This window comes from Amphiprion ocellaris, chromosome 21, assembly GCF_022539595.1.
Source record: "Amphiprion ocellaris isolate individual 3 ecotype Okinawa chromosome 21, ASM2253959v1, whole genome shotgun sequence".
Lineage (NCBI taxonomy): Eukaryota > Metazoa > Chordata > Actinopteri > Pomacentridae > Amphiprion > Amphiprion ocellaris.
This window is the reverse complement of record NC_072786.1, coordinates 12,351,134-12,376,574: the sequence shown is the minus strand read 5'-3', so window position 1 is coordinate 12,376,574 and position 25,441 is coordinate 12,351,134. Positions and strand designations below refer to the sequence as shown.

Sequence of the window (25,441 nt, the reverse complement as noted above, 5' to 3'; positions counted from 1 at the left end):
AATTCGAGCACATTTACCAATGTAAGCACTCAATCTGGAGGAATATTACACCGTCCCAGTAGATTATGCAAAGCTACACTCACACAGAAACACCAAAAGCCGCAGGACTCCTTGTGGTTTGAAGCTGATACGATGACACATTTTTTGAGTGAATCCATTAGGATCACAGCGTGTCCCAGCCTTGAGGCCTGCACAAATATGACCTTGTTTTTAAATTTGGCCCTGTTTTCGTAGTTCAAACCGGTCCTCGGTGAAATCAGGAACATACATTAACGTGACTCAGACGCAGGGATTGTTCAGGGGACCATATTTTTACCTGCAGGTTCAGTCTCAAAAGTTATCATTTACACCACAAGCAATATGTTGTGGCAACAGCGGCTTACAGCAAAGAGACGCCTTTATTTTCATCCTCGGTGCTGCAGACGGAAGACGTGAAGGGAGAGGAGAGTTATTACAGTCAACAGTTACAATGTTTGCTGACAGTGCTGGAATTCACGATGAGAGTCGGTGCAGACAGAGAGCGATGTGTCAAGCAGCTTGAAAGACAGACGGAAAAAAACAACTGTTCGAGCAATACTCAAAAACTGGTCGTTTTTGTTGTTGAACTCTCTCAGGGTCGTAGTTCTGGAGCTGCAAGCTTGGTTATGTACGTTTCTCCCATTCTGTGCAATACGAGTCAGGATTTCTGATTATGGTCCTTGAACTCCTCACATGTCACACAAATTGAGCTAAAAATCATATTTCATCAAAGCCAAAAAAAAAGTGCCAAAGATGAACTGTTTCCATTGATTGGATTCGGAAAAAAAACACGCAATTCTGCACTCCACCTTGCAACTGAAAAGCCATGACTGATTCAGATGTCATCAGCAGTCACGTGCCAAAAATTCTTTTTAAAAAAAAAGCAAAATAATACCATTTATGGGCACAAGAAAGTGCAAAAACAGAGAGAATTTTCAGTTTCTCTACTTTCAGATGGTCCTTGAACTTCTCATATGTAAGTAAAAGACTGAAATCATGATATTTTATCAAAACTATTTTATTCTAAAAAAAAATGGCAAAAATAATCTGCTGGCATTACCCTGAATCTAAAAGACACAAAAAATTCTGCACTCCACATTGCAACAGAAAAGAGATGACTGACTCAGATGTCACTGGCGGTCATGTGACAAAAACTCTGAATTTTTGGCTGAACTAGACTGAAGAAATGACACCATTTATCCAAACCAGAAACTGTAAAAACAGAGAAAATATTAGTTTTCAATTTTCCTATGGTCCTTGAACTTACGTAGAACCAAGTTTGAGCCTAATGTCATGAAATTTCATCAAAATCACTTTATTCTAAACATTTGCCTTAAATAATCTGTTGGCATTGACCTGAAACTGAAAAACACAAAACATTCTGTGCTTCTCGTCGCAACTGAGACATCACGACTGACTCTGCTGTGACCAACAGTCATGTAACAAAAATTCTGGGATTTTCTGACTGAACTGGGTTGAACTGCAGGCAGTGTGTCCATAGAGCAGAACCTCAAAACCAGCTAGTGGGTTTGAAAACCAAATTACTTCAAAGAAAAAAACAAATAGCAGAAATGACACTTTTCATCAGTCAGAAAGTGTAAAAACAGATAGAATTTCTTGCTTTACAATTTTCATAGGTTCCTTGAACTTCTCACATGTAACCAAACTAAGTGTAAAATCTGTGATAATTTATTCAAATCACTTTGTCCTCAAAAATTCTGTTACTGGTTGCAGCAACCGTATTCTGAAAATAAATAAATTCAGCAAACCTCAGCAAAACTAAGAAGCCATGACTGATTCAGCTGTGAGTCAGAGTCACAAAAAGTTCTGCGACCTTTGGAGTGGCCTGGGTTGAACTGCAGGCAGTGTGTACACAGAGCAGATAGGACACAAGTGTGGAAACAAATCAGAAATGTAATTGGTGACATTTTTTCCAAACTTGTAATACCTGTGGCCAAATGTTGTGCATGTTGAGTTCAGATGTTTAATTTTTTTGCAGAACAAATAATAAACTTTCGTCTGTTCAGTTTTTATGATTGATTTCAGCAATCTCACAACATTTTCTGACATTTTTTGATACGGACAGACTGAACAAGCAATTAATATTTTTAAAAATGTAACTGACAATAAAAAAAAGCCATCTGCAGTACTAATTTAAATATCTCAACAAATAATTAGGCCACAAATTTGACCAGGAATTTCATGCAAACAAAAAAGTAATCTGGCTTTTTACCCATTCCTACCCACACAGATATAATAAGCAAGTATAAAGTACAAGCAGACTCAAGCTACCTAACAAAGCTGCATTTACTCACTACACAGGATATACTGTGTAGTGCTTTGTACTATAAAGGTGAGGCAAACTCTACATAAAGAAACTTTTCAAAACACACACAAAAGTTCTGAGCTTCTTTGAAATATTACAAGTGCTGGTTTTGTGTGTTGGAAAGAAGCCGCCCTGTGTGTGGGCCCGATCGATGCTCATAATGGAATATCTGGACTTGAGGCCACTGACCAGCGGCTCCAGCACACAGGTGGCAAATGCTAAAGTGCATCTGGGAGTAATTCATTCTTCCTGCACGGCTCGGGCATATAGTTTTGTGTGAACAGACTTTTATGCATGCGTGCTTTTGTGCACCGTGGTGGGCAGAGCTGGTGGCGTATTGATCCCATCGACCGGAAAAATGTCTCAGTGCCGAGTGTGAGCCGAGATCTCACTTCATATCCCAAAAGCATCGTCTGAATTAGCAGGAGATGCGAGTTGTGATGTGTTTAATTCTTCTGTAATGGTTTTGCCAGCACTGACTGGATGTATGAGGAGAGCTGCTTTGAGCATCTCAGTCTCATTTTATTTCTCTGCAGAAGAACAAACTTATGTGAATATGAATGAAACCAAAAGTGAAAATTAAAGACAAATAGGATGTTTGCTTGTAAGAGAACTTCCTAAAACCAGAATGTGCACTTAAAGTGTTTCAAAAATGCTGATTTGCACTGGGAAAAAATGCCCACTTAATCCACTCTAAGTGCAGGTTTTTGCAATCACTTAATTTAACAAAACAAGAAAAAATCTGCAAAATATTAGTTTAAAAAATATTTAACATTTTTCAATCCTAATGTACACAACTTCTACATTTATTTATATTTTTATTTACATTTTTATCACTATTATTATACTGTATTCCTATTTTTTTCATCTAAGTGATTTTTATTTATTTATTCTATTATTAAGTTTAGTCTCTTCTACTACAATTAGAATTTTTAGCCTTGTGTTTATGGATTTATTTTTATTTTCTTTTATTCCAATCGGATGTGAAATTCTATCATTTTGTCTGGTGTTGGTATACTAATTTATTTTGAAAGTTAGGACTGGCTGGCCTTCTGTTGTTAAATATTCTTCCTGAGTATCTTTTTACTTTGTTATTGTTAGTGTTATCATGATTCTTCTTATTATTATTATCATTAATACTACTACTACTAACAATAATAATATTAATTATTATTATTATTATTAATAATAATAATAATAATAATAATAATAATAATAATAATAATAATAATAATAATAATAATAATAATAATAACAGTAACAGTAGTAGTAGTAGTTGTTGTATGTTTTTTTTAACAGCCTTATGTGAAGATGAATGAAATCAAAAGTGAAAATTAAAGACAAATACAATCTTGCTTGTTGGAAAATTGCCTCAAACCAGAATATACATATGCAAGAACACTGACTTACACTGGAAATAAGCCAAATTAATCCACTCTAATAGAAGGTTTTCATCATCGCCAGCAGAACTGGAGATTTTGCAGTTATAATAAACGACCTCTCATATTCTAATCGAACGGTCACTTCTTCATGTTGAGTTTTGTTAAGTCATCACCTCCCCTTTAACAGTTCTCGCTCTAACACCCCCTACACAAACTTAAAAGTAGTAACCATGGTGATACTCCACGCCTCCCACTGCGTCCACTCACAATAACAATGACCATATGTGCAATAATCTCACACGAACATGTATATAAAGCACACACCTGACCGTAACCATGGTGTTCCTGCCTTCGTTCAGTGTGGAGGTGGGAGGACGGACACTAAAACAATCCTGATTCAGACATTAGCAAAACTCATCCGAACACATATTCTGCTGGGAGATGACGTGATCTTCTCAGTTACTAAAGAGATTTGGCAAAAACTTCAACAAAAACTACAGTATCTACAGGAACTGCTTCGGTAATGCTCCTTATGTGAAGCAGTAACATGATGTAACGTCGCAAAGTTTGAACTTCCAGGACAATATTTATGTAATTTTTATGGAAAATTGTTAAACATGTATCACACTCGCTTACGAGAAATGACATTTTTAGTTTCACTTTCAAATTCAGGGAAGGAGTTTGATTTTTTCATCTTTCTTTATTCTCTCTAATAATATTTCTAGAATATCACAAAACAAGGAAACTCTGTAAAATTCCAGCTTAAAAATGATTTACCATTTTTCAGTCCTTAATATACATATTTTTTCTTCGATACAGCTGTGAGATAAGTATATTTTTGATCATTTAAATACAGATAAAATACAACATACGGAAAAATAGTGACATTTTGCTGTCACAAATTTAAAAAGAAAAAAATATAATTTATAAAATTACAGGCAGTTCAGCTAAGTTTTTAATTTTACTTATTTATTTATTTATTTACAGCTAATATGTAAATTCATTAAAAAATACCAGATTAAAAAATATTTACCATCTTTTAATTCTTAATATTGAACATTTTCTTCTATATGGCTGAAAGAAAATATATTTTTTAAATTTAAATAAATATAAAATACAGAAAAAACAGTGTCATTTTGCAGTTAAAAAAATTATTTATTTTTTATGGCCAAGTTTTTTTAAGAGTTAACATGTCAATTAATTTGTAAAATAATTGTAATCATAATCATTTACCAGTTTATTAAACAGTTTTTAAAAATTCTACCTCAATTTTATTCTTATTTCTATTTTCATTATAATTATTATTACTATTATATTATTTTAATTGTATCATCTGTTGTTATCATCTAATTGATTTTTTGTTATTTATTTTATCAATTATATTTATAAAACATGTCAATATAAATGTAATTTTATAAATTATATTTGTAAAATAAACAAATAAAATGCATAGTATAATTATCACAAAATTCTAATTTATTCTCTTTTACCATTTATTTATTTATTTCACTTATTATTATTATTATAATTTTTAGCCTTGTGTTATGGTTTCACCCTCTATTTTCTTTCCCTTACATGTTCTTTCCCTTACTTGGATGTGGAATTTTATTATTTTATCTGGTGCTGTTATACTAATTTATTCTGAAAATCTTTTACCGTGTTTGGACTAACCAGCGTTTTGTTGTTCAACATTCCTCCTGAGTATCCTTCTTTTCTTTATTGCCCTGTCTGTAAAGCACTTTGTAAACTATGTTTTTAAAAGTACTATCTAAATAAAGTTATCAATACAATTTTTATTATTACTATTTTTTCTTCTATATAGCTGTAAAATAATACTATTTTTTGATTAGTTAAACACGGAAAAAATACTGAATACAGAAAAAAAAATTGTAATTTTGTAGTCAAAAGTTGCAAAAGAGAATTACAATTTTATAGTTTTTTATTTAAAGAAACAGCCTGTTTTTTGTTAGTTTGTTTTTATAGTTAACATGTCGATTAATCTGTAAATTAAGAGTTCAAATAAAATTTTAATTATTTACAATTTTTCAGTTGAAGATAACATGATCTTGTAATAACTTTCCATGAAGTCGGACAGTTTGAAAAGGAAAATATACGTAAATTCTATGTAAATTGAAATATGAATCACATTAGCTGAAAGGAAACAACATTTTTAGTTTCACTTTCGAAGCCTGAGAATAAATCTGCTTTTTCCAGTATTTTAACAAAGTTTCATTAAAGCCCTGAGGGACGTACAGTGAAAGTGATTTTGCATTCACTGTTAGCCAGAAACACAGAGGTGTGACTCCACACTGCGACACAGTTTTCTCTCTGTTCAAAAACCTCTCTTTGGCTGAGCAATCTGTCAAAATAAGTGCAATATCCAAACTGCAGGAGCTACTGTGGTGATGGAAAGATGCCTATGAATCAAATCCTCCAGATGTGAAGGGATAATCGGTACAAATTGCAGCAAAAAAATCATCATTTCTACATTAGCTTCAGTGGTAAAGAAATGCAAAAATACCACTCCTGCTAAAATCATGACTCATTTTGCAATCATTCAGACCCGGTGGTGGCACATTCCAATCGATGAAAGCCACACATTCAACACGTTTCCCTCGCTGGGGGCTCTGAAGCATGTGACCGACCGGTACAGTCTGCAGCCCGCTGTGTGTGACCGCTGGAGCAGAAACAACACACATCCTCTGCTGCTGGAAAGGAAAATCCTCCCCGAATCAGCAAGAAAACCCCCTTCAGACGGGGGTTAAGCAGAAACCAGCCCTCTGCACTGGTCCCCCTGTCAGTTTCCATCACGTCAGTCAGTTTACCCACCAGAACTGCACGGCACATAGCAATTTTAACACATTTTATATGCATTGGTTACACCTAAATGATGCCCTCGCTTGACAGGTGACCGACCAGCAGCAGCAACAAGACTTTCAGCCGGCGAAAACCACACCGACAGCATTCAAAACAAGTGTTGAGAAGAGGCAAGACAGCCAGAAAATGGATGAATAATTACAAATAACTCGTACGCACATAACTCATAATGTGCATCATTCTTCTTGAGATGCTTTAAAACATGCACACAGCTTATCCAACAAAAAAAGCTCCAGAAGAAAACCCCACAGCATCCACAGAATACATGAAGTCTACCTGTAGCCGATCAGTCATTATCATTACTCAGTAAAGCAAGAGCAGAAAACGTGTCAAACTGGCACTATGCTACTGTTAAAACACATTTTATGCACATTGTCTAAATGACGCAGTCATTTGACAGGTGACTGACCAGCAGCAGCAGCAACAAGACTTTCAGCTGTTCAGAACTGCAACGACAAGGACGGCACTCAGAGCAACTCTGAGGAGGGACAAGACAGCGGAAAAAATGTCTGAAGGATCAGCAATAGTTCAATAACACTGCAGGCAACTCAAGCTTATTCAGTGTCTTTAATATCCAGTTATCAGCCTGTTTATTCTCCTGGACTGTACTACCCTGCTCCTGCAGACACACTAAATTACATGAATGTGGTGCCACTTTGAAACTATGTATATATAAATATATATATATATATATATATATATATATATATATATATATATATATATATATATATATATATATATATATATATAAAGTTGATTTGCACCATTTATATACCACTTATCCTTATAGTTATATGAATATATATGTATTTTTTATTGTCATGTACAGTCTGTTTCATTTACTTGGTGATAATGTAAACATTTTGATTACTGTATCAAAATGTAGACAGCCTTTAACACTCATACTGTGTAGAACACACTTTTACTGTTTATTTGTCTCATCCTAATCCTATATAAATAAATACACACACACACACACATACATGAGATGTACATGTATATATATATACAAATATAGATATTATTTTCCATGTACAGCTAGACTCTGTCTCTCTCTATATAGTATCATTTATAGTATTCTGTATAGATCATATGTACATATACACATATATACACATACAAAAGAAGTACATGCATAGATATATAGACAATCTAAATATTATATTCCATATACAGCTAGACACTATGTCATGTGAATACATTATATACATTACACAGTGAATATCTATCTATCTATCTATCTATCTATCTATCTACATAGATATAGATATATGTAATGTGACTCCTACATTAAAGCAGTAATGTCAGCACAAACGTAATAAATATAAATATATATATATAGATTTAAAAGTCCTGTGAATATGTTAGAATTCATTCAATAATCGTCACAACTCGTTCAAACATCGTTAAATTGCAGTCAAAGTGTCAAACTGGCTCCACATTCGTCCAGTTCAGCTTTAAAACCTCTAACTAACCAACACAATCACTTGATTGTCCACAAATGTCCTCGTTTTCCTTTTAAGACTCGTTAAACTGAAACTAAACAGAAACTTGGCAGGAGTTGGAGTACAGGTGACCTCCAGCTGCTCCGCTCGGTGTTTTTCCATAAATTAAATTTTTTTTTATTTTTATTTTTTTTCTAAAGCAAACCCCCTCGGTTGTTCGTGAAACAGGTTAAAGAGACACGCAGTCTGGTCCTACCTGCAGGACACCGTGATTTCAACTTTGGTGGCTGGAATGGACGCGTTGAGCGGGTCGAAGTCTCCTATCGACGCCATGTTTAGGAAAGTGTTGTTCATCCTGTCAAATTGCTGTTTCCTTTTTTTTCCCTTTCCCTGTCGGTAAACTGCGGTCCAGCCCCACTTTTTTTTCTTTACGCGCAGCGGCGAAGGAGCAGAGCCGGAGCCGAGCGAGTGCGCCTCCTCCGCGGCGAGAAGTGGAGCAAAGGTGCCGGAGACACGGAGGGAGAGAGAGAGAGAGAGAGAGAGAGAGAGAGAGAGAGAGAGAGAGAGAGAGAGAGAGAGAGAGAGGGAGGGAGATGTGATGTCACTTTCTCTCCCTTCTTTCTCCTCCCTGCCTCCCCCTCTCCATCTCCATCTCCATCTCCATGTCCTCCCCTCTTTCAGCTCGCTTCATTTTACTGGCCTGGAAGTGATGACAATGATACAATCACCAATCGATCACATTGAATGAGTTTGTCATGAAAAGTCTTTCCTGCGTGTGTGTGTGTGTGTGTGTGTGTGTGTGTGTGTGTGTGTGTGTGTGTGTGTGTGTGTGTGTGTGTGTGTGTGTGTGTGTGTACATGCACGTGTTCCCCTCAATACTCTCATTCACTTCAGTTCAATTCACATCATTTCAATGTGGCTTCTGCTGGCAAGAAATCTACCCTCAGCTCATCCTCCAGGGCCGGATCAACCTGTCATGGAGCCCCCGGGGCTAAAAGCCTCCACGGAGCCCCCCGATGGTGTCGCTTCAGGCTTGGAGATGGCGAGTTTTTTAGCAGGAAGCATGTGTTAGAGTCAACAATACATTTTTGTTGTTGTTTTTTGACCATTTCCAGCACTGGACACGTGATAGGCATATATAAACACACTGTAGAATAAAATTTTGTGGGTAAAAAATGGGAAATATATATATATATATATATATATATATATATATATATATATATATATATATATATATATATATATATATATATATATATATATATAGATTGATAGATAGATAGATAGATAGATAGATAGATAGATAGATAGATAGATAGATAGATATACAGTTTTACTAAATATTACCAATAATTTAATAAAATAAGGAAATGAAACATAATACAAGAGTTTAGAAAAATTCTGTATCATTTTTCAATTCTTAATATGCATAATTTTGCTTTTAAATAACAGCAAATATCTGCAAACTAACAATATATTTGTTGAAGGTTTAAATAAAGTAAAAAAACAAGATAGTGTAATTTTACAGTCATACATAAGATAATGAATTATCTGTGAAAATATTTACTTTTTTCCTGCAGTGTTACTAGATTTTATAACACAACAGGGATTGTAACACCGCAGTTTTAAAAAAAATTAAAGCTGCAAGCAGCGTTGGACGGGTCCTCGCATCCTTGCTGGTCGGCGAATCCACGCACGTCCACCAGGTGGCGCTGCGACCGAGAGTGCATTTTGGCCTACGGATGCGATGAGGGCCGGACTCTGATCACGTGTAAAATTTCAGGCAGATTGGAGCATGTTCAGGCTACTTATAGAGCCTTTCTGTCCATCCACCGGGTGGCGCTATGACCGAGAGTTTACATTGGCCTCTGGATGTGATCAGGGTAGGACTCTGATCATACATGTAAAGTTTGAGGCAGATTGGAGCATGTTTAGGGCAGTTACACAGCAGTTGATGTTTCATGGCGAAGCATCAAAATTCAGGAAGCCGCCATGGCCACGCCCTCAGACTTTTGCGGAGCATTTTGATAACTTTGGATCAACCATGCCTGGAGTACATCCTGGCCGAATTTCAGCTCTCTCGGTGTTACCCTGTTTGAGTTTATAGCTTTTGAAAATGTACAAAAATGACCCAAAATCGTCAAAACATATGACATATAATTCAAAATGGCCGACTTCCTGTTGGGTTTTGGGCATGGGTGTCTATCACATTTTTGTGTGTCTTGACGAGTTACATATGCTTACCAAGTTTCATAATTCTAGGTGACACGTACTGGCCGTAGTAAATGTTTGAAATTTTCCAGGTGGCGCTATGGAGCCATTTTGCAACAGCCATGTGCAATTCGTCTAAAATATCAAAAATTTCAGCAGTCCTGATGTGTGTGGCAATTTTGGCGAGCATATGAGCATTTTTAACCTGTCAAAAAGTACTTTGTTTATTCCGGCAACGATACGTTGCCACGGCAACAGCGTTTTATGAATCGTCAAAATCTTCACACTATGGCATCGCCTAGGTGTGACCACTGAGCTGACCAATTTTCAAGATGATATGACAAAGTTTCCGTCAATGGTGGCTGCAAATGTAATGACAATTTCTTCCTGTTGCCAATAGGTGGCGCTATGAGTATTTCTAAATTTATGAATGTGGATGTGTTCAGAACCTGACTGGTGTCCATCACATCAAGTTTGGTCCAGATTGGATCATGTCCAGCTGAGATATGAATAATTCAATTTTCATGGCGAGAAATCGAAATTCGCCGTGCCGCCACAGACACGCCCCTTGACGACGAGTCGCCATTTTGTCTGGGAATCATCATCAATGTGTTCACGCTTATGTCACCACATTTGAGGTGAATCTGATCAACGTGCTAAGAATAGTACATCAAAGTGTAAAAAATGTAAATTTCCTGCTACCACAAGGTGGCGCTATGACTGTGAATGTATATAACTACATGGATGTCATCAGGGCTGGACCCTGATCACACGTAAAATTTCAGGCAGATTGGAGCATGTACAGCTGAGTTAGACAGCACTTCCTGTTTCAAGACAAAGGATCAATATTTTTGGGAGTTACCATGGCCACGCCCTTTGACTTTTGCGGAGCATTTTGATAACTATTCATCAGGAGGCAGTGTTGCATATACTGGCCAAATTTGACGTCTCTCGGACTTACCGTCACTAAGTTATTAATCCCAAAATATTTATAGCTAATTCAAGATGGCCGACTTCCTGTTGGATTGACAGTATGGCCGTGATTGACTTTTTTGGGTTTCCTGATGTGCTGAATACGCAGACAAGATTTTGTAGCTGTAGATCAAACACTTTGCCAGTTGGCCTAATGACCAAATTTTCAATTTTGCCTGCTGAGGAGACTGAGGTCCTTTGGAGTGTGCAGGACTCTGCTTAGGACATTCTACGACTCTGTGGTAGCGTCTGCTATTTTCTATGCAGTGGTCTGCTGGGGAGCAGGGAGCACTGAAAGGGACAGAAAGAGACTAAACAGACTGGTCAGGAGGGCTGGTTCTGTCCTGGACTGTTCCCTGGACTCCATAGAGGAGGTGGGTGAGAGGAGGATGTTGGCAAAGCTCACATCCATCATGGACAATCCCTCTCACCCACTGCATGACACTGTGGGGTCTTTAAGCAGCTCCTTCAGCAGCAGACTGAGACATCCACCCTGCAAAAAGAGCGCTATCGCAGGTCCTTCATCCCATCTGCTATAAGACTTTACAACATCAGCATCACTGGCTGATGTTAACATAAACTGGACTATATCATTACCACCCCAAACCATAAAATTTGCACTGACATTCTTGCACTGCACATCTCTGCACTTTTAAACTTTATTTTTATTTTTTCTGTTAAAATTTTTTTTCACCCTTGTATATATTGTAAATAAAGCTGCTGTAACAATGTAAATTTCCCCTGGAGTGGGGAGAAATAAAGAACTTTATCTTATCTTTATCTTATCTTAATTCATTTTGCGGTAAAAAAAAAGAATAATAATAATAATAATAAACCCACGGGTTTCAATAGGGTCTTCGCACCATTCGGTGCTCGGACCCTAATAATTCCTTGCATTCCAATAGGGTCTTCGCACCATTCGGTGCTCGGACCCTAACTAGAAACACTGACTTTAACAGTTAAATGCAAGTCAACTCAAATCAACTCAACTTTATTTCTAAAGCGCTTTAAAACAGCAGCCGCTGAAACAGAGTGCTGTACAATAAACAACGAAATAAAACATTAAAACAATAAATAAAACATACACATATTAAGACAGCAGCACAATAAAACAGAAGCAGAGTCTCATGCTGTGTTAAAAGCCAGTGAATAAAAATAGGTTTTAAGTTTGGTTTTCAAAACCGCCAGTGAGGGAGCCTCTCTGATGTGCATAGGGAGATTATTCCACAATCTGGGAGCAGCAACAGAGAAGGCTCTATCTCCTCTGAGCTTCCTCCTAGACCTCGGAACCTCCAGAAGCAGCTGAACAGCTGATCTGAGGGTTGGTGAGGAGGGATGAGGATGGATGAGGATGGAGCAGCTCAGAGAGGTAGGGAGGGGCCAGACCATTTAAGGCTTTAAGAACAAATAAAAGAACCTTCAAAGCAACCCTAAAGCGCACGGGGAGCCAATGGAGGGAGGCTAAAACAGGCGTAATGTGCTCATATTTTGGAGGGCAGCAGCAGCATTCTGAGCCAACTGGAGACGCGCTAGAGCAGACTGGCTAAGAACAAGAACCGCATCATCCCCAGAGTCGTTTGCCAGGAGAACATCATTAAAAACCCGTAGCAGTGCTGACTCCGTGCTATGCAGAGTCTGAAAACCAGACTGAAAAACCTCCAGTACGTTGTGCTCATCTAAAGAGGACTTCAGCTGGGCATGAACAACTGTCTCTAAAATTCTGGAAAGAAAGGGCAGCTTGGAGATTGTTCTGAAGTTAGATAAAACTGTGGTGTCGAGGCCAGGTTTCTTCAGCAGTGTTTGGACTGCAGCGTGTTTAAAACTAGTGGGGGACCACGCCAGTGGACAGACAGCTGTTAATGACGGTTAAAACTGACTGCCCAATACATGGAAAAACCTCTTTTAAAAAGTGAGGCGGGATGGAGTCGTGAGGGACCCTTTATGTGGCCGACAGTGTCTATGAAAAACGACAGAGTAACGGGCTGAAATTTATGGAGCCCAGCCGGGCAGCAGACAGAGGCAGAGGGGTCGACGGCAGGAGCTGAGATCAGAGCCCTTGTACTAACAACTTTATCAATAAAAAACTCCTGAAAGTTGACGCACAGTTCGATGGATGCTTCCTGGCAAACCGGCTTGGGAGCATTTAAAACTGAGTCAGTGGTATTAAATAAAACTCGAGGGTTGTGGCGGTTTGACTCAATGACTCCAGCTAAGTGAGCCCTTTTGGCTTCCTTAACCACAGTCTGATAGTCTCTCCAGCGGTCTTTTAAAATTAAAAACGACACTTGCAGCTTGTCCTTCTTCCAGCTGCGCTCAGCTCTACCACACTCCCTCCTCACTGCTCCAGTTGCGTCGTTGAACCAGGGCTCCAGTTTTGCTCTACGATGTGCAGTCTTTAAAGGAGCCACGGAGTTCAGAACACCTTGACAGAATAGAATGGAACCATGAGCTGAGTTCCTCTGTATCCATAGAGGATAAACTAGAGGGGACGCAGAGCTGATTAAAAGCAGCGGAGAAGCGACCGGCAGAGAGAGAGTTCAAAAACCCGACAGTACCGAGCAGGAGCGCTGGATTTAAGACCAGCACACGGAAAGCTGACATTAAAAATCACAGGCTTATGATCAGAGAATACGTTATCACCGATCTCAATATTCGACACAGACAATCCATAAGACAGAACCAGGTCTAACGTGTGTCCGTGTTCATGTGTGGGACCCGACACACACTGAACCACATTAAAAGAGGCAATAAGACTTAGAAAGTCCTTCACCAGCCGCTTATCGGGACAGCACACACGAATATTAAAATGCACAATATTTCTCCTGTCTGGATTAAATTTCAGAAATACAGTTTAGATTTACTAAATATTCCAGGAATTCTTGCTCTCAGTTTGACCATAGAAATGAACTTGTTGTTGAGGCAGTTTGTGTTTGAGTTTTTCTGCCTCGAGCTTCATCACCAGTGATGTTCAGGACTCATTCTTGTATTTTACACTCTCTGATGTTTTCTTTTCTTCATGTCTAGTGTGTGAATCATTTCTGGTTTGTCTCTTCAGTGTCTCATGTGGCCCTGCAGCTTCTCCTCCTCCACCTCCTCCTGAAGCCTTCATCTTCTTCATCATCAGCTGCTCAGTGACTCTGTTGGACGTCTCACCGTGTGGCAGCAGCTCAGGTCAGTGGTGAAGATCCTCTTTATCAGCTCCACACCCACAGACGTAGTGAACGCAGCGTCTGTTGTTGTGCTAATAAGAAGCTGCAGCTGAGCAGCAGCAGCTCTGTTCACTCCAGCCTCAGTCACACATGGAGTCAGAGCAACACTCTGTCAGAGCTGATTCCTCAATGTTAGATCTGATTAATCTCTCTCTAGTAACAGGTTATGTACCACAGGCTTTTAAGGTTGCTGTAATCAAACCTTTACTTAAAAAGCCCACTCTAGATCCAGATGTTTTAGCCAACTATAGACCAGTTTCCAACCTCCCATTTCTCTCCAAAATTCTGGAAAGAACAGTTGCAAATCAATTATGTGAACATTTACAAAGGAATAGCTTGTTTGAAGAGTTTCAGTCAGGCTTCAGAGTGCATCATAGCACAGAAACAGCTCTGGTGAAAGTTACTAATGACCTTCTCATAGCGTCAGATAATGGACTGGTCTCTATACTTATTTTATTGGACCTTAGTGCAGCATTCGATACAATCGACCACAAACTTTTATTACAGCGACTAGAACATTCTATTGGCATTAAAGGGACAGCACTGGACTGGTTTAAATCCTACTTATCAGACAGGTTCCAGTTTGTGCATGTCAACAATGACTCTTCTGAGCATACTAGGGTTAATCATGGAGTTCCTCAGGGTTCTGTCTTAGGACCAATACTGTTCACATTATACATGCTTCCCTTAGGCAACATTATTAGGAAGCACTGTATTAATTTCCATTGTTATGCTGACGACACTCAATTGTATTTATCTATGAAGCCAAATGAAACTAATCAGCTAGCTAGACTGCAAGATTGTCTTAAGGACATAAAGACCTGGATGACCTATAATTTCTTACTACTAAATTCAGACAAGACTGAAGTCATTGTATTTGGCCCCAAACATCTTAGAGAATTGCTTTCAAAGCATATAGTTACTCTGGATGGCATTACATTGGCCTCCAGTACTACTGTGAGGAACCTCGGTGTTATCTTTGACCAGGACATGTCCTTTAACTCGCACATAAAACAAATCTGTAGGACTTCCTTTTTCCACCTGAGAAATATTGTGAAAATCAGGAACATCCTGTCTCAGAGTGATGCAGAAAAACTAGTCCATGCATTTGTTACTTCTAGGCTTGACTACTGTAATTCCTTATTATCAGGTTGTCCCAATAGCTCTCTGAAATATCTACAGCTGATCCAAAATGCTGCAGCCAGAGTACTGACGGGAGTTAGCAAGAGAGATCATATTTCTCCTATATTGGTTTCTCTTCATTGGCTTCCTGTTAAATCTAGAATAGAATTCAAAATCCTTCTTCTGACATATAAAGCTCTTAACAACCAATCTCCATCATATCTTAAAGACCTGATAGTACCATATTATCCTAGCAGAACTCTTCGCTCTCAGACTGCAGGCTTACTTGTTGTTCCTAGAATCTCTAAAAGTAGAATGGGAGGCAGAGCCTTCAGTTATCAGGCGCCTCTCCTGTGGAACCAGCTCCCAGTTTGGGTTCGGGAGGCGGACACCCTCTCTATTTTTAAGACCAGGCTTAAAACCTTCCTTTTCGACAAAGCTTATAGTTAGGGCTGACTGGGGGACCCTGACGGGGTATGCTGGTGTTTTCATTTGCACAACTGACTTCCCCTCTTGACGTCCCTTTAGTTTGCCCCTAGTTATGCTGCTATAGGCCTAGACTGCTGGGGAACCTCTCTTGATGCACTGAGCCCTTCTCTAACTACCTATGTATTTACTACATATACCATTATTGCATTACATTCACTCTGTTTCTTTCTGTGTCCTTTCTCCGAGTGTCCCTGGTCCCAGAGCTGGATGCTGGATGCTTCAGATGTGTGGCTGTGTTTTATGGTCCTTGTGTCCCACCCCCCCACCTCTCTATCTCTACCCCTCTATCTCTACCTCTACCCCTCTATCTCTACCTTTCTACCTCTTCTGTCCCTCTCAACCCGCCCGGCCAGCAGGCAGATGGGTCCCCCCACATTAGAGCCGGGTTCTGCTCGAGGTTTTTTTCCCTGTTAAAAGGGTGTTTTCCTTGCCACTGTCGCCTTTTGGCTTGCTCTGGGGGTCAGGCATATGGGTTCTGTAAAGCGTCTCGAGACAATTTGACTGTAATTGGCGCTATATAAATAAAATTGAATTGAAAATTGAATTGAACTGAGAGCTCTCAGCAGTTTTCTACCCATTTAAGAACAGGACAAACCGAACAAGCTGTTGTATCGATTTGTCCACGATTTCCTCTCATGTGTCCATTTTAAGGAGTTTGCAGTCAACCAAGGCCGACTCAGAATCACTCCCACCGGGAAGATCTGTGAAGGAAGGTCCACCCGGCTGGTCCAGAAGCTCCGGTCCAGCAGAGCAGCGTCAGGATGGAGACGTAACCGGGTGAGTTAACTAGAGAGGCGACACATTCACATAGAAAATCCAACAATTCCTTCTGTTTTTACAGTTTGTGACTCTGGTAAATGGTGTCATTTTTCAAAGCTGGTGGGTTTTGGGCTTCACAGATTGAACCTAAATGCTTTTCTTAAACAAACTGCTGAGCTGCTGCACAGTGAAATGTTTGAGTGGAGCTCAGGATGAAAGCATCAGAGCTGTTTTACATGTTTTTATGTTCAGCTAATATCATTTCCTCTGGACAATGTTTGTGGTGTTAGAAGTGGACGTTTGTAGGGAGTTTTCAGTTGTGATACTTTAATGCATAAATATTTGCAGTGGTGGTTTCACTGCAAGCATCTACTGATGTCACCAGTGAAGTAAATAAAAACAGCATTTGTTGAACTTTACGCCTCTCAGTGTCTGCAGTTAGTTTAGCTGAATCAATGCAAAGATATTTCTATTTTTCTACATGACAGGAATGTCAGTGAAATCCAAATGCTAAGAATAAACAAGTGATCTGCCTGGTCACAGATCCCACTTTAATCCAAAATAAAGACTTTGCAAGGAAATGAACTTGAAATATGAGCCACCAGTAAAAGTTGTGATCAGACAGAAGGGCCTGTATTTTATCTTTGGAGAAGTTTAACATGTAAGTTTGTGCAGCTGATCAGTGGTGAGGCCTGTGGATGACTGGAGATGTGTGTGGACACTTAGACGAAGCAGCAAATGTGTTGAAAATGAGTTGTCTTCTCAGAGTCTTGAAGATGTTTTGTCAGAGCTAAGAAAGAAGTAAGAGATCCTGCAGGTGATTGTTGAGTGGTGTTGAGGAATTTGAATGTAGAGGAATAGCAAAGAGATTTTGAAGATATTTAAGCCATAAGTTGTATTTTATTTGTTTGCTGTTCTCTCCCATTTGTAGTGAAGAGAAGTGATTTGACATGAAGAATGTGATTTGTGTGGCTTTGAAATTGTGTTAAAATGTAAAAATGAGTGATGAGGAGAAGAGTGTGACTTTTTAGTATTGTGTTTTTTAGCGTGTTCTTTAAAAGTTGTAGGTAGATTATGTTCTTTTTTTGATTTTGTGGATTGTTTTTTTTTTCTTTCAGTGTTGATGTCACCGCCTTGACGAATAGAAGAAAAGCCTGTATTTGGGTATGTAGGACCGGTAGTCCAGAGGTAGTGATGGTGGTTTGGAACCTGGAGAGTGCAGGTTCAATCCCCCACTCTGCTCAAGCTTTTTTTTCACATTTGGGCAAAATTCGCCAAAAATCTTCGAGAGTTAAGAAGCTTTGCGCTCTTTGCGCTCTTTGCGCTCTTTGCGCTCTTTGCGCTCTTTGCGCTCTTTGCGCTCTTTGCGCTCTTTGCGCTCTTTGCGCTCTTTGCGCTCTTTGCGCTCTTTGCGCTCTTTGCGCTCTTTGCGCTCTTTGCGCTCTTTGCGCTCTTTGCGCTCTTTGCGCTCTTTGCGCTCTTTGCGCTCTTTGCGCTCTTTGCGCTCTTTGCGCTCTTTGCGCTCTTTGCGCTCTTTGCCTTTTTCAGGCAACTTCTTAGTTTTGCAGGAACCACCCTTCAACTCCAATCCACTGACACTCCACACCACAGACCACAACCTTTCCACTCCGCTATCATCCTCCGCAAGGTTCCCAGTGGGGATTCGAACCGTGACCCTCCACATGACAGACACACAACCTATGTGTGAGCTATCTTTCACACAAGGTCCTTCATGGACTTTGTTGTAATGATGGTTGAAAGAGGTTGTCATACAGCCAAAGTATGTATATATTGTAAATAAAGCTGCTGTAACAATGTAAATTTCCCCTGGAGTGGGGAGAAATAAAGAACTTTATCTTATCTTTATCTTATCTTAAAAAGTGTCAAAAGAGCCCTGGGCTGGATTCGAACCAAAAACCTCCTGGATGAGAGGCAGATAACTTACCACTGCGCTATCCTTCCTACTGGGTGTAACTGTTAGTTTTCGTAAATGATGGTACACAAAACTATTAAGGAGGTGAAGATAATAAAGGTACTAAGGTGGATTTCAACCGGGGACCTTCAACATGCCAGGCAAAAAACTTACCTCTACACCACCTGTCCTACAAGATGTTGCTCTAACTTTGCTTAAATGATGCTAGCAATTAGTACTGGAGCATCCAAAGGACACATAAAAAGTGTGAGTGGGGATTTGAACCATGGACCTTCAACACATGAGGCACAGAACTTACCTCTGCACCACATTTCCTACAAGATGTTGTTGTAAATTGGCTTAAATGATGGCATCAATCAGTACTGGAGCAATCAAAGGACAAATAAAAGGTGTGAGTGGAGATTTGAATCATGTGAGGTACAGAACTTACATTGTAGGTTTGTTTCTGAGACTGAATACACCCAATCTCATTTGATCTGCAAAGCTAAGCAGGGTTGGGCCTGGTTAGTATTTGGATGGGAGACTACCTGGGAATACCAGCTGCTGTAAGCTTTTTACTTCTCCTCACAACCTGAACAAGACACTGCTGGTCATTCACTAGAGACAGCTATCAACTAAATAGAGTTAAACATTAAATTACATTAAATTCTATTAAACAGACAAAATATTGAATGAGATAATTCAACATGATACAATACATGTCATTATGAAATTAAACAAAATTTTTAAAATACAAATATTCAAAATTACAGATAAAATATTTTCCAGAATTAAACATTTAAAAAATACAATTAAACAAGAAGGATATTAAACATTTTTAAAAATGCAAAACATTTAATTGGATCATTAAACCTTTAAAAAGACAAAACATGGGTGTATGTATAGCTCAACGGGTTAAGCGGGTGACCCATGTAGAGGGGCTGATCCCTGACGCAGCGTCCCGGGTTCGATTCCCCCTTGCGGCCTTTTGCTGCATGTCTCCCCCCCAACTCTCCTCCCCCGTTTTCTGTCTGTCTCTCACTACGCCTATCCAATAAAAAGCTGAAAAAGGCCAAAAAAGAAGACAAAACATATAATTAAAAAGTTGTTTAAAAAATGTTTAATTAGAGAATTACATCTTAAAGACAATAAAACTTCAGATAGGAATTATACAGAAAATACAATGAAGCATTTAAAAAGAAAATTAAACATTAAAAGGTGGTAAAACATTTAAAAAGAAAAACCTTGAAGATTTAATCGAAACATTAAATATTGGGAAAGGAAAAAAACTCAAACAAGCCGATAAAACATTTGAAAAAACAATTAAACATTAAAAAGACAAAACATTTGGAAATCAAATCAGACATTAGAAAAGAATAAAAGGTGAGAAAAGAGCAAAACAAAACAAAAATTTCAGTCCTCAGACTGTCTGAAGGTTCAAACTAACAGAGAACTACTGAAGAACTTTTAGGTTTTCAGTCCTCAGAGTGTCTGAAGGTTCAAAGTAACAGAACTACTGAAGAACTTTTAGGTTTTCAGTCCTCAGAGTGTCTGAAGGTTCAAACTAACAGAGAACTACTCAGGAACTTAGAGGATTTCAGTGCTCAGACTGTCTGTCTCAATCGTATGACGCAGTGTACAATTGTATGCAGCACAGTGAGCCGGCATACTTGTTTCCATTTTCACGCCGTCTACATCAACGGAATGCACTGAAACTTTGCCCCCACTAGCTTAGCCTCGCTGTAGCACGCAGCTCAAAGGGGCGTGTCCTATCTACTCATTCATATCTATGAGAACAACAGTAGCTGCACATAAGGACGCCTGATGTTGATTAGCTGTGTAAATACCATTATATACAGTCTATGGTAAATATGTATGTGAATCGCATCATTGGCTGCAGCAGCCAGTCACCGGTCACTCACTGACTCACATTGAAAAATAGCACAGAATGAATTGTTACGTGTTTATTTTATTTACAATTCAGGTTGGATTTTTATTTGTACGCGGCGCAGATTTTCTGTGCGCAGAGACCGTGTCAGCAGTGCGCAATTGCACATACACGCAGCTTCGAGGGAACAGTGTTGACATCCATTATTTGCAATTTTGGCCTTTATTATTATTATTATTATTATTATTATTGGTTTTTAACTATATTATTGTAAAAGAAATTAATTTTGGATTATTTAAAAACAGCAAAAAGTATGTAATTTCCTGCTCAAATGTTATAAAACAATGAATTTGCAATAATATAAATGCAAATTTACTGGTTTGGATTTTTTTTTTTTTACAATTGTGGACTGTTTTTTTATTGTCAACATGTAAAGTGATTTTTTTTAAACTAGATTTCCTGTAATTTTATAAAACTTGTAAAACCTGTGAAGTAGCAAGTTTAAGACATTTTATTTTCTTTCAAATAACAGCAAATATCAGAAAAATAGCAAAAAAAAATGATTGAATACAGTTTTTTAAAAAGTGTGGTTTTGCAGTCACATTTTAAAAGAATGAATTACTGTATAAAAATACAGATTTTTGATGTGGATATTACAATTTTGGCCTGGATTTTATACAGTCCACATGTAAATATCATTTTCTATAATTTTACAAGATGCTATCTGTTATTTACCAAATCAAAGGAAAATCTGTGACATGGCAGTCTTTAATATAGATAAATTCCCATTCAAATAACAGCAAATATCTCTGTGTGTGTGTGTTTGCGTTTGTGTACTTTCACAGTCACATAAAAGAATGATTTGCCATTTTTAACATTACAGGTTTGTGGTTTTGGGGCATTATTTGCAGTTTTTGCCTGCTTTTTTTATGGTGAACTTGTAAATTAACACTTTTCTATGATTTTACTAGTTATTATTTATAATTTAACCAATTGAAAAAGTAAAATCAGTAAATCGTTCACAAAATTACAGTTAAAAACTGTTATAACATTTTTCTTTACTGTGTTCAGTGCACAGAATTAGGCAGTGATTGACAGGCACCTTCTAACAGGGACCCATTACAGGCTACATCCCAACAAAACAATACAAACAACAAAACAATATTTTACATGATTTTTGTAGGGTTTAATCCCTGATATATAAATTTCTTGTATAAAATCACGCTGCTGCTGAATCTCTCTGCATTTTACATTAACAGCAGTTAGCTTTACAGTTTATTGGGAGTTTCCAGAGGTGTCAAGTGGCAGTTGGATGTCCGTGATTTCCAGAAAAGTTGCTTAAATTTCCACTTTACACAAATGAGTTGCACAAATGCGACACTTCCATTCCAAAGCTCATTTCCTACCAGAGGAAATTCCACAGCTGCTTACAAAGGCTTTATACCTAATCACATAGTTTCATTTTTACTTTAAAGGGCAAGACTGCGTCATTTAGCAGTCTTGAAACAAAAGAAGATAGTCATTTGCTTTATGGGAAATATCCATCCATCCATCCATTATCTATACACCGCTTAATCCTCATTAGGGTCATGGGGGGTGCTGGAGTCTATCCCAGCTGACTCAGGTGAAGGCAGGGGACACCCTAGACAGGTCACCAGTCTGTCGCAGGGCCACATATATAGACAAACAAGCACTCTCACATTCACACCTACGGGCAATTTAGAATGATCAATTAACCTCAGCATATTTTTGGACTGTGGGAGGAAGCCGGAGTACCCAGAGAAAACCCACGCATGCACAGGGAGAACATGCAAACTCCATGCAGAAAGATCCCGGGAAAGCCGGGACGCGAACCAGGGATCTTCTAGCTGCAAGGCGAAAGTGCTAACCACTACACCACTGTGCAGCCCTATGGGAAATGTATTCTTTCATATTAAACTTCCTTATAGGCAAGTCTTGTCATTCGCATTCATCTTGATTACAATCCCAGGCAGTTATTTCAGGCTAATAAGAACAGGTTCCTATTTAAATGAATGGAGAAAGCCATAATTGTAATTTCAACGATCACCAGGAAATAAAAACTGCATGTGTACAATTACCAGTTAAATCTGATGTAAATCACTTTAAAAGTTTGGCAACTTTGCAACCAAATAAGGTTTAAAAGACGTTTTCAAACACAAGTTCTACTTCTATGCATGAAAACAGTTTCACAACAACTGGATGGATGTTTGCTACGAAGTAGAATCACACAAATCAAGCAAAATATAAAAAAATCATCATCATCATCATCAAAAAAAATATATCTACATCAGTTTATGTGTGGCAAAAGTTCTGTCAGGTGTTTTGGTACAGCTGACTGTGTTTGGCTGAGAAGTTGCAAAGCGTAACTTCAGCCCTTAACACATTACTGTGACTCACAAACATTATCTGTGACTGATTCTGTCTCTTCTGTATATTCCTCTGGTGTAGTTTTGATTTAAAATATTCCTGTGCATCATACATACCAGAGACAGTTCTCTTGATGTCTTACATAAAGTCTGTGCAATGTGGATATTCTACATTTTTTGCAATGACGCGGATGAACATCGGTAAATCTATAGATCAACAGATATTCTATGGATTTGGAGATAATAAATATTGCATCGCCAGCCTATTTACTAGCATTGGCGTGATGTGTAGAATGGTCTGACTGCACCTCACCTCATTTGTGCTTCTTTAAGCCTTTTACATTTACTTCTCCTCAAAATCATCACAGGGAGATTGTTTCAGTGGAACATTTGCATGCCGGAAGATGAAAACTGTCAGTAAAATGCTTAAAAAAACGGCAGAATACAAACCCTTAGTAAAATTTGAAACTTTCAGTGTGGTAGGTTGATGCTCATAGATTGTTGCTTTATGTGGTGAAGATATTTTTTTTTCAAATTATAGCATGTAAATAGCAGATAAGGAGTAGAAAGTCAGGTTAAATGTGCCACAAATGGTGAATTTATACCCACAGCCTGCATTCAGGAAGTCAGAATAGCAGATTATTGGCTGTTTGGGAGGAGGGGCGGGACATGCATCATACAACCGCCATTTGTGGCATTACTGAATTATCGAAAACAATTCAATTTAGGATGTTTTAAGTGGCAAATCTCTTCCTCATAATATCTTTGGTATATCAGTTCCTGCTGCTTCAAGTAAATCAAATTAATAGGAGTGCAATTCTAAATCACTGAAGTGCACCTTAAAGTGCACCTTTTATCTCAAAAACTTTCAGTCCTCACAAAGCAGAGACGCACTTCCCTAGTCTCAGTAATCTATGATGACATTATTAATGTTCTAATTATTATTGTTATTAATGTTTGCGTTGAAACATTCTTTCTCTCGCCATGCAACAAGGATTAGAATCTGATTTAATTAAATGAAAGGGAGACCCTCCGCTGGCAGAGAATAGAATGACAGCATGATGAATGCAAAGGGATAAGGAGGAGAGTCGCATTAGGGAGCCACGTTATGAGTGTGTGTGTTGTACTACTGCACTGTAGGTGTGTTTCTTATCAGAGAACACGAGCTATCGGGAGAAATAAACCGTATGTTTTTGCATTCAAGTACACAAGGACACACTTTTCTTGTGTTACCTGTGCATCGCAAGTATCCCAAACTGCCCTGCGGGTGAAAAAAAAAGTGTCTACTTGTGCTATATGCTTGTGTGTGTTTGTGTAAGCATTATATTTAGTTGATAGAGTCATGGGATCTTAATATGACGCATCTGGGTGTTAGTCAGTGTGTTTACTGGCAACCACATCTCTAAATATAGCTCACACACACTCACATAGACACATGCTGACACACCCTCGGTTGGTGGAAACTATTACAGCACCTTTGGGCAAATAATCATGCCACTGGCCTGTGTGCATGTGTGGGTGGGATGAACGGGTTAACGCAGAAGAGCAAGAACTTAAACACGCTGAGACGAACACACATGCAGGTAAGTACAGACGGAAGCCATTTGTGTGAGCAAACATCACATCATCGCCCAGCAGGCTGAGCAGAGCAGCGCTGCCTCGGTCATGTATATGCAGCATTCAAACACACACAGGCACACACACAAAAACTTCTTCAGTCCATGCTGCAAGAATATTGATATCCATTCATCATAATTGAGCAGCTGAGTCCCTGAACATGCATAAACATGAAGTCATTTGTTAGAGCCACATACAGTAATTATTACACACAACTAACTCATGCATCTCCATATAAACACCCACCTACATGCCGTACATTCATCACTAATGTGTTCACAAAATGCATAAATGTTTAATGAACAATGTTTTTTCCTTCTCTTTTAAATTGGAATTGTAGTTTAGCTTGTATATTGAAGACGTGTGTGTGTGTGTGTGTGTGTGTGTTTGTGTGTGTGTGTGTGTGTGTGTGTGTGTGTGTGTGTGTGTGTGTGTGTGTGTGTGTGTGTGTGTGTATGACTCTTTTAGAGGGTATTTTCCACATAAATTCTATCTGTAGTGCAATTTATAATAATTTATTGTGAATGCCATTGATCCTATTTGACATGCAGTGGAGCTGGTTTAGCATTTGGTTTATAATTTTAATGAACCTGTCAAATGAGAAAATCTGAATCGTTCCCTCGTTACAACAGGCGATGTGGAAGATTGTGAGGAAGCCAATTTATAATTTATAAATGCACCTATTAGCTAAATCATACATGCATATGGATTTTTGATCAACATGGATGCTACAAACATGGTAGAAAATGTATTTTCCCTTAAAGGATTAATATTGGGGTTGTGGGATTTTACATGTCAACAAACAATGAGCCAAACATTCC

General features: G+C 38.4%; 1 protein-coding gene and 1 long non-coding RNA gene across 2 annotated transcripts in view; one reads left to right on the top strand and one right to left on the bottom strand.

Moving 5' to 3' along the window:
* LOC111589158 (copine-8) overlaps positions 1 to 8,562 on the bottom strand; it is a 135,363-nt gene extending 126,801 nt beyond the window's left edge. The window contains exon 1 of the mRNA XM_055006486.1: positions 8,308 to 8,562. Within this exon, the coding sequence (XP_054862461.1) occupies positions 8,308 to 8,405 (98 nt within the window). The 5' untranslated portion in view covers positions 8,406 to 8,562. The remainder of the gene's footprint in view (positions 1 to 8,307) is intronic.
* A 3,639-nt stretch (positions 8,563 to 12,201) lies between these two features.
* Positions 12,202 to 17,235, top strand: LOC129347882 (uncharacterized). The gene is made up of 2 exons (XR_008600204.1): positions 12,202 to 14,408; positions 16,709 to 17,235. It is a non-coding gene; the product is annotated as an uncharacterized LOC129347882 (long non-coding RNA).
* The last annotated feature ends 8,206 nt before the right edge of the window (positions 17,236 to 25,441 follow it).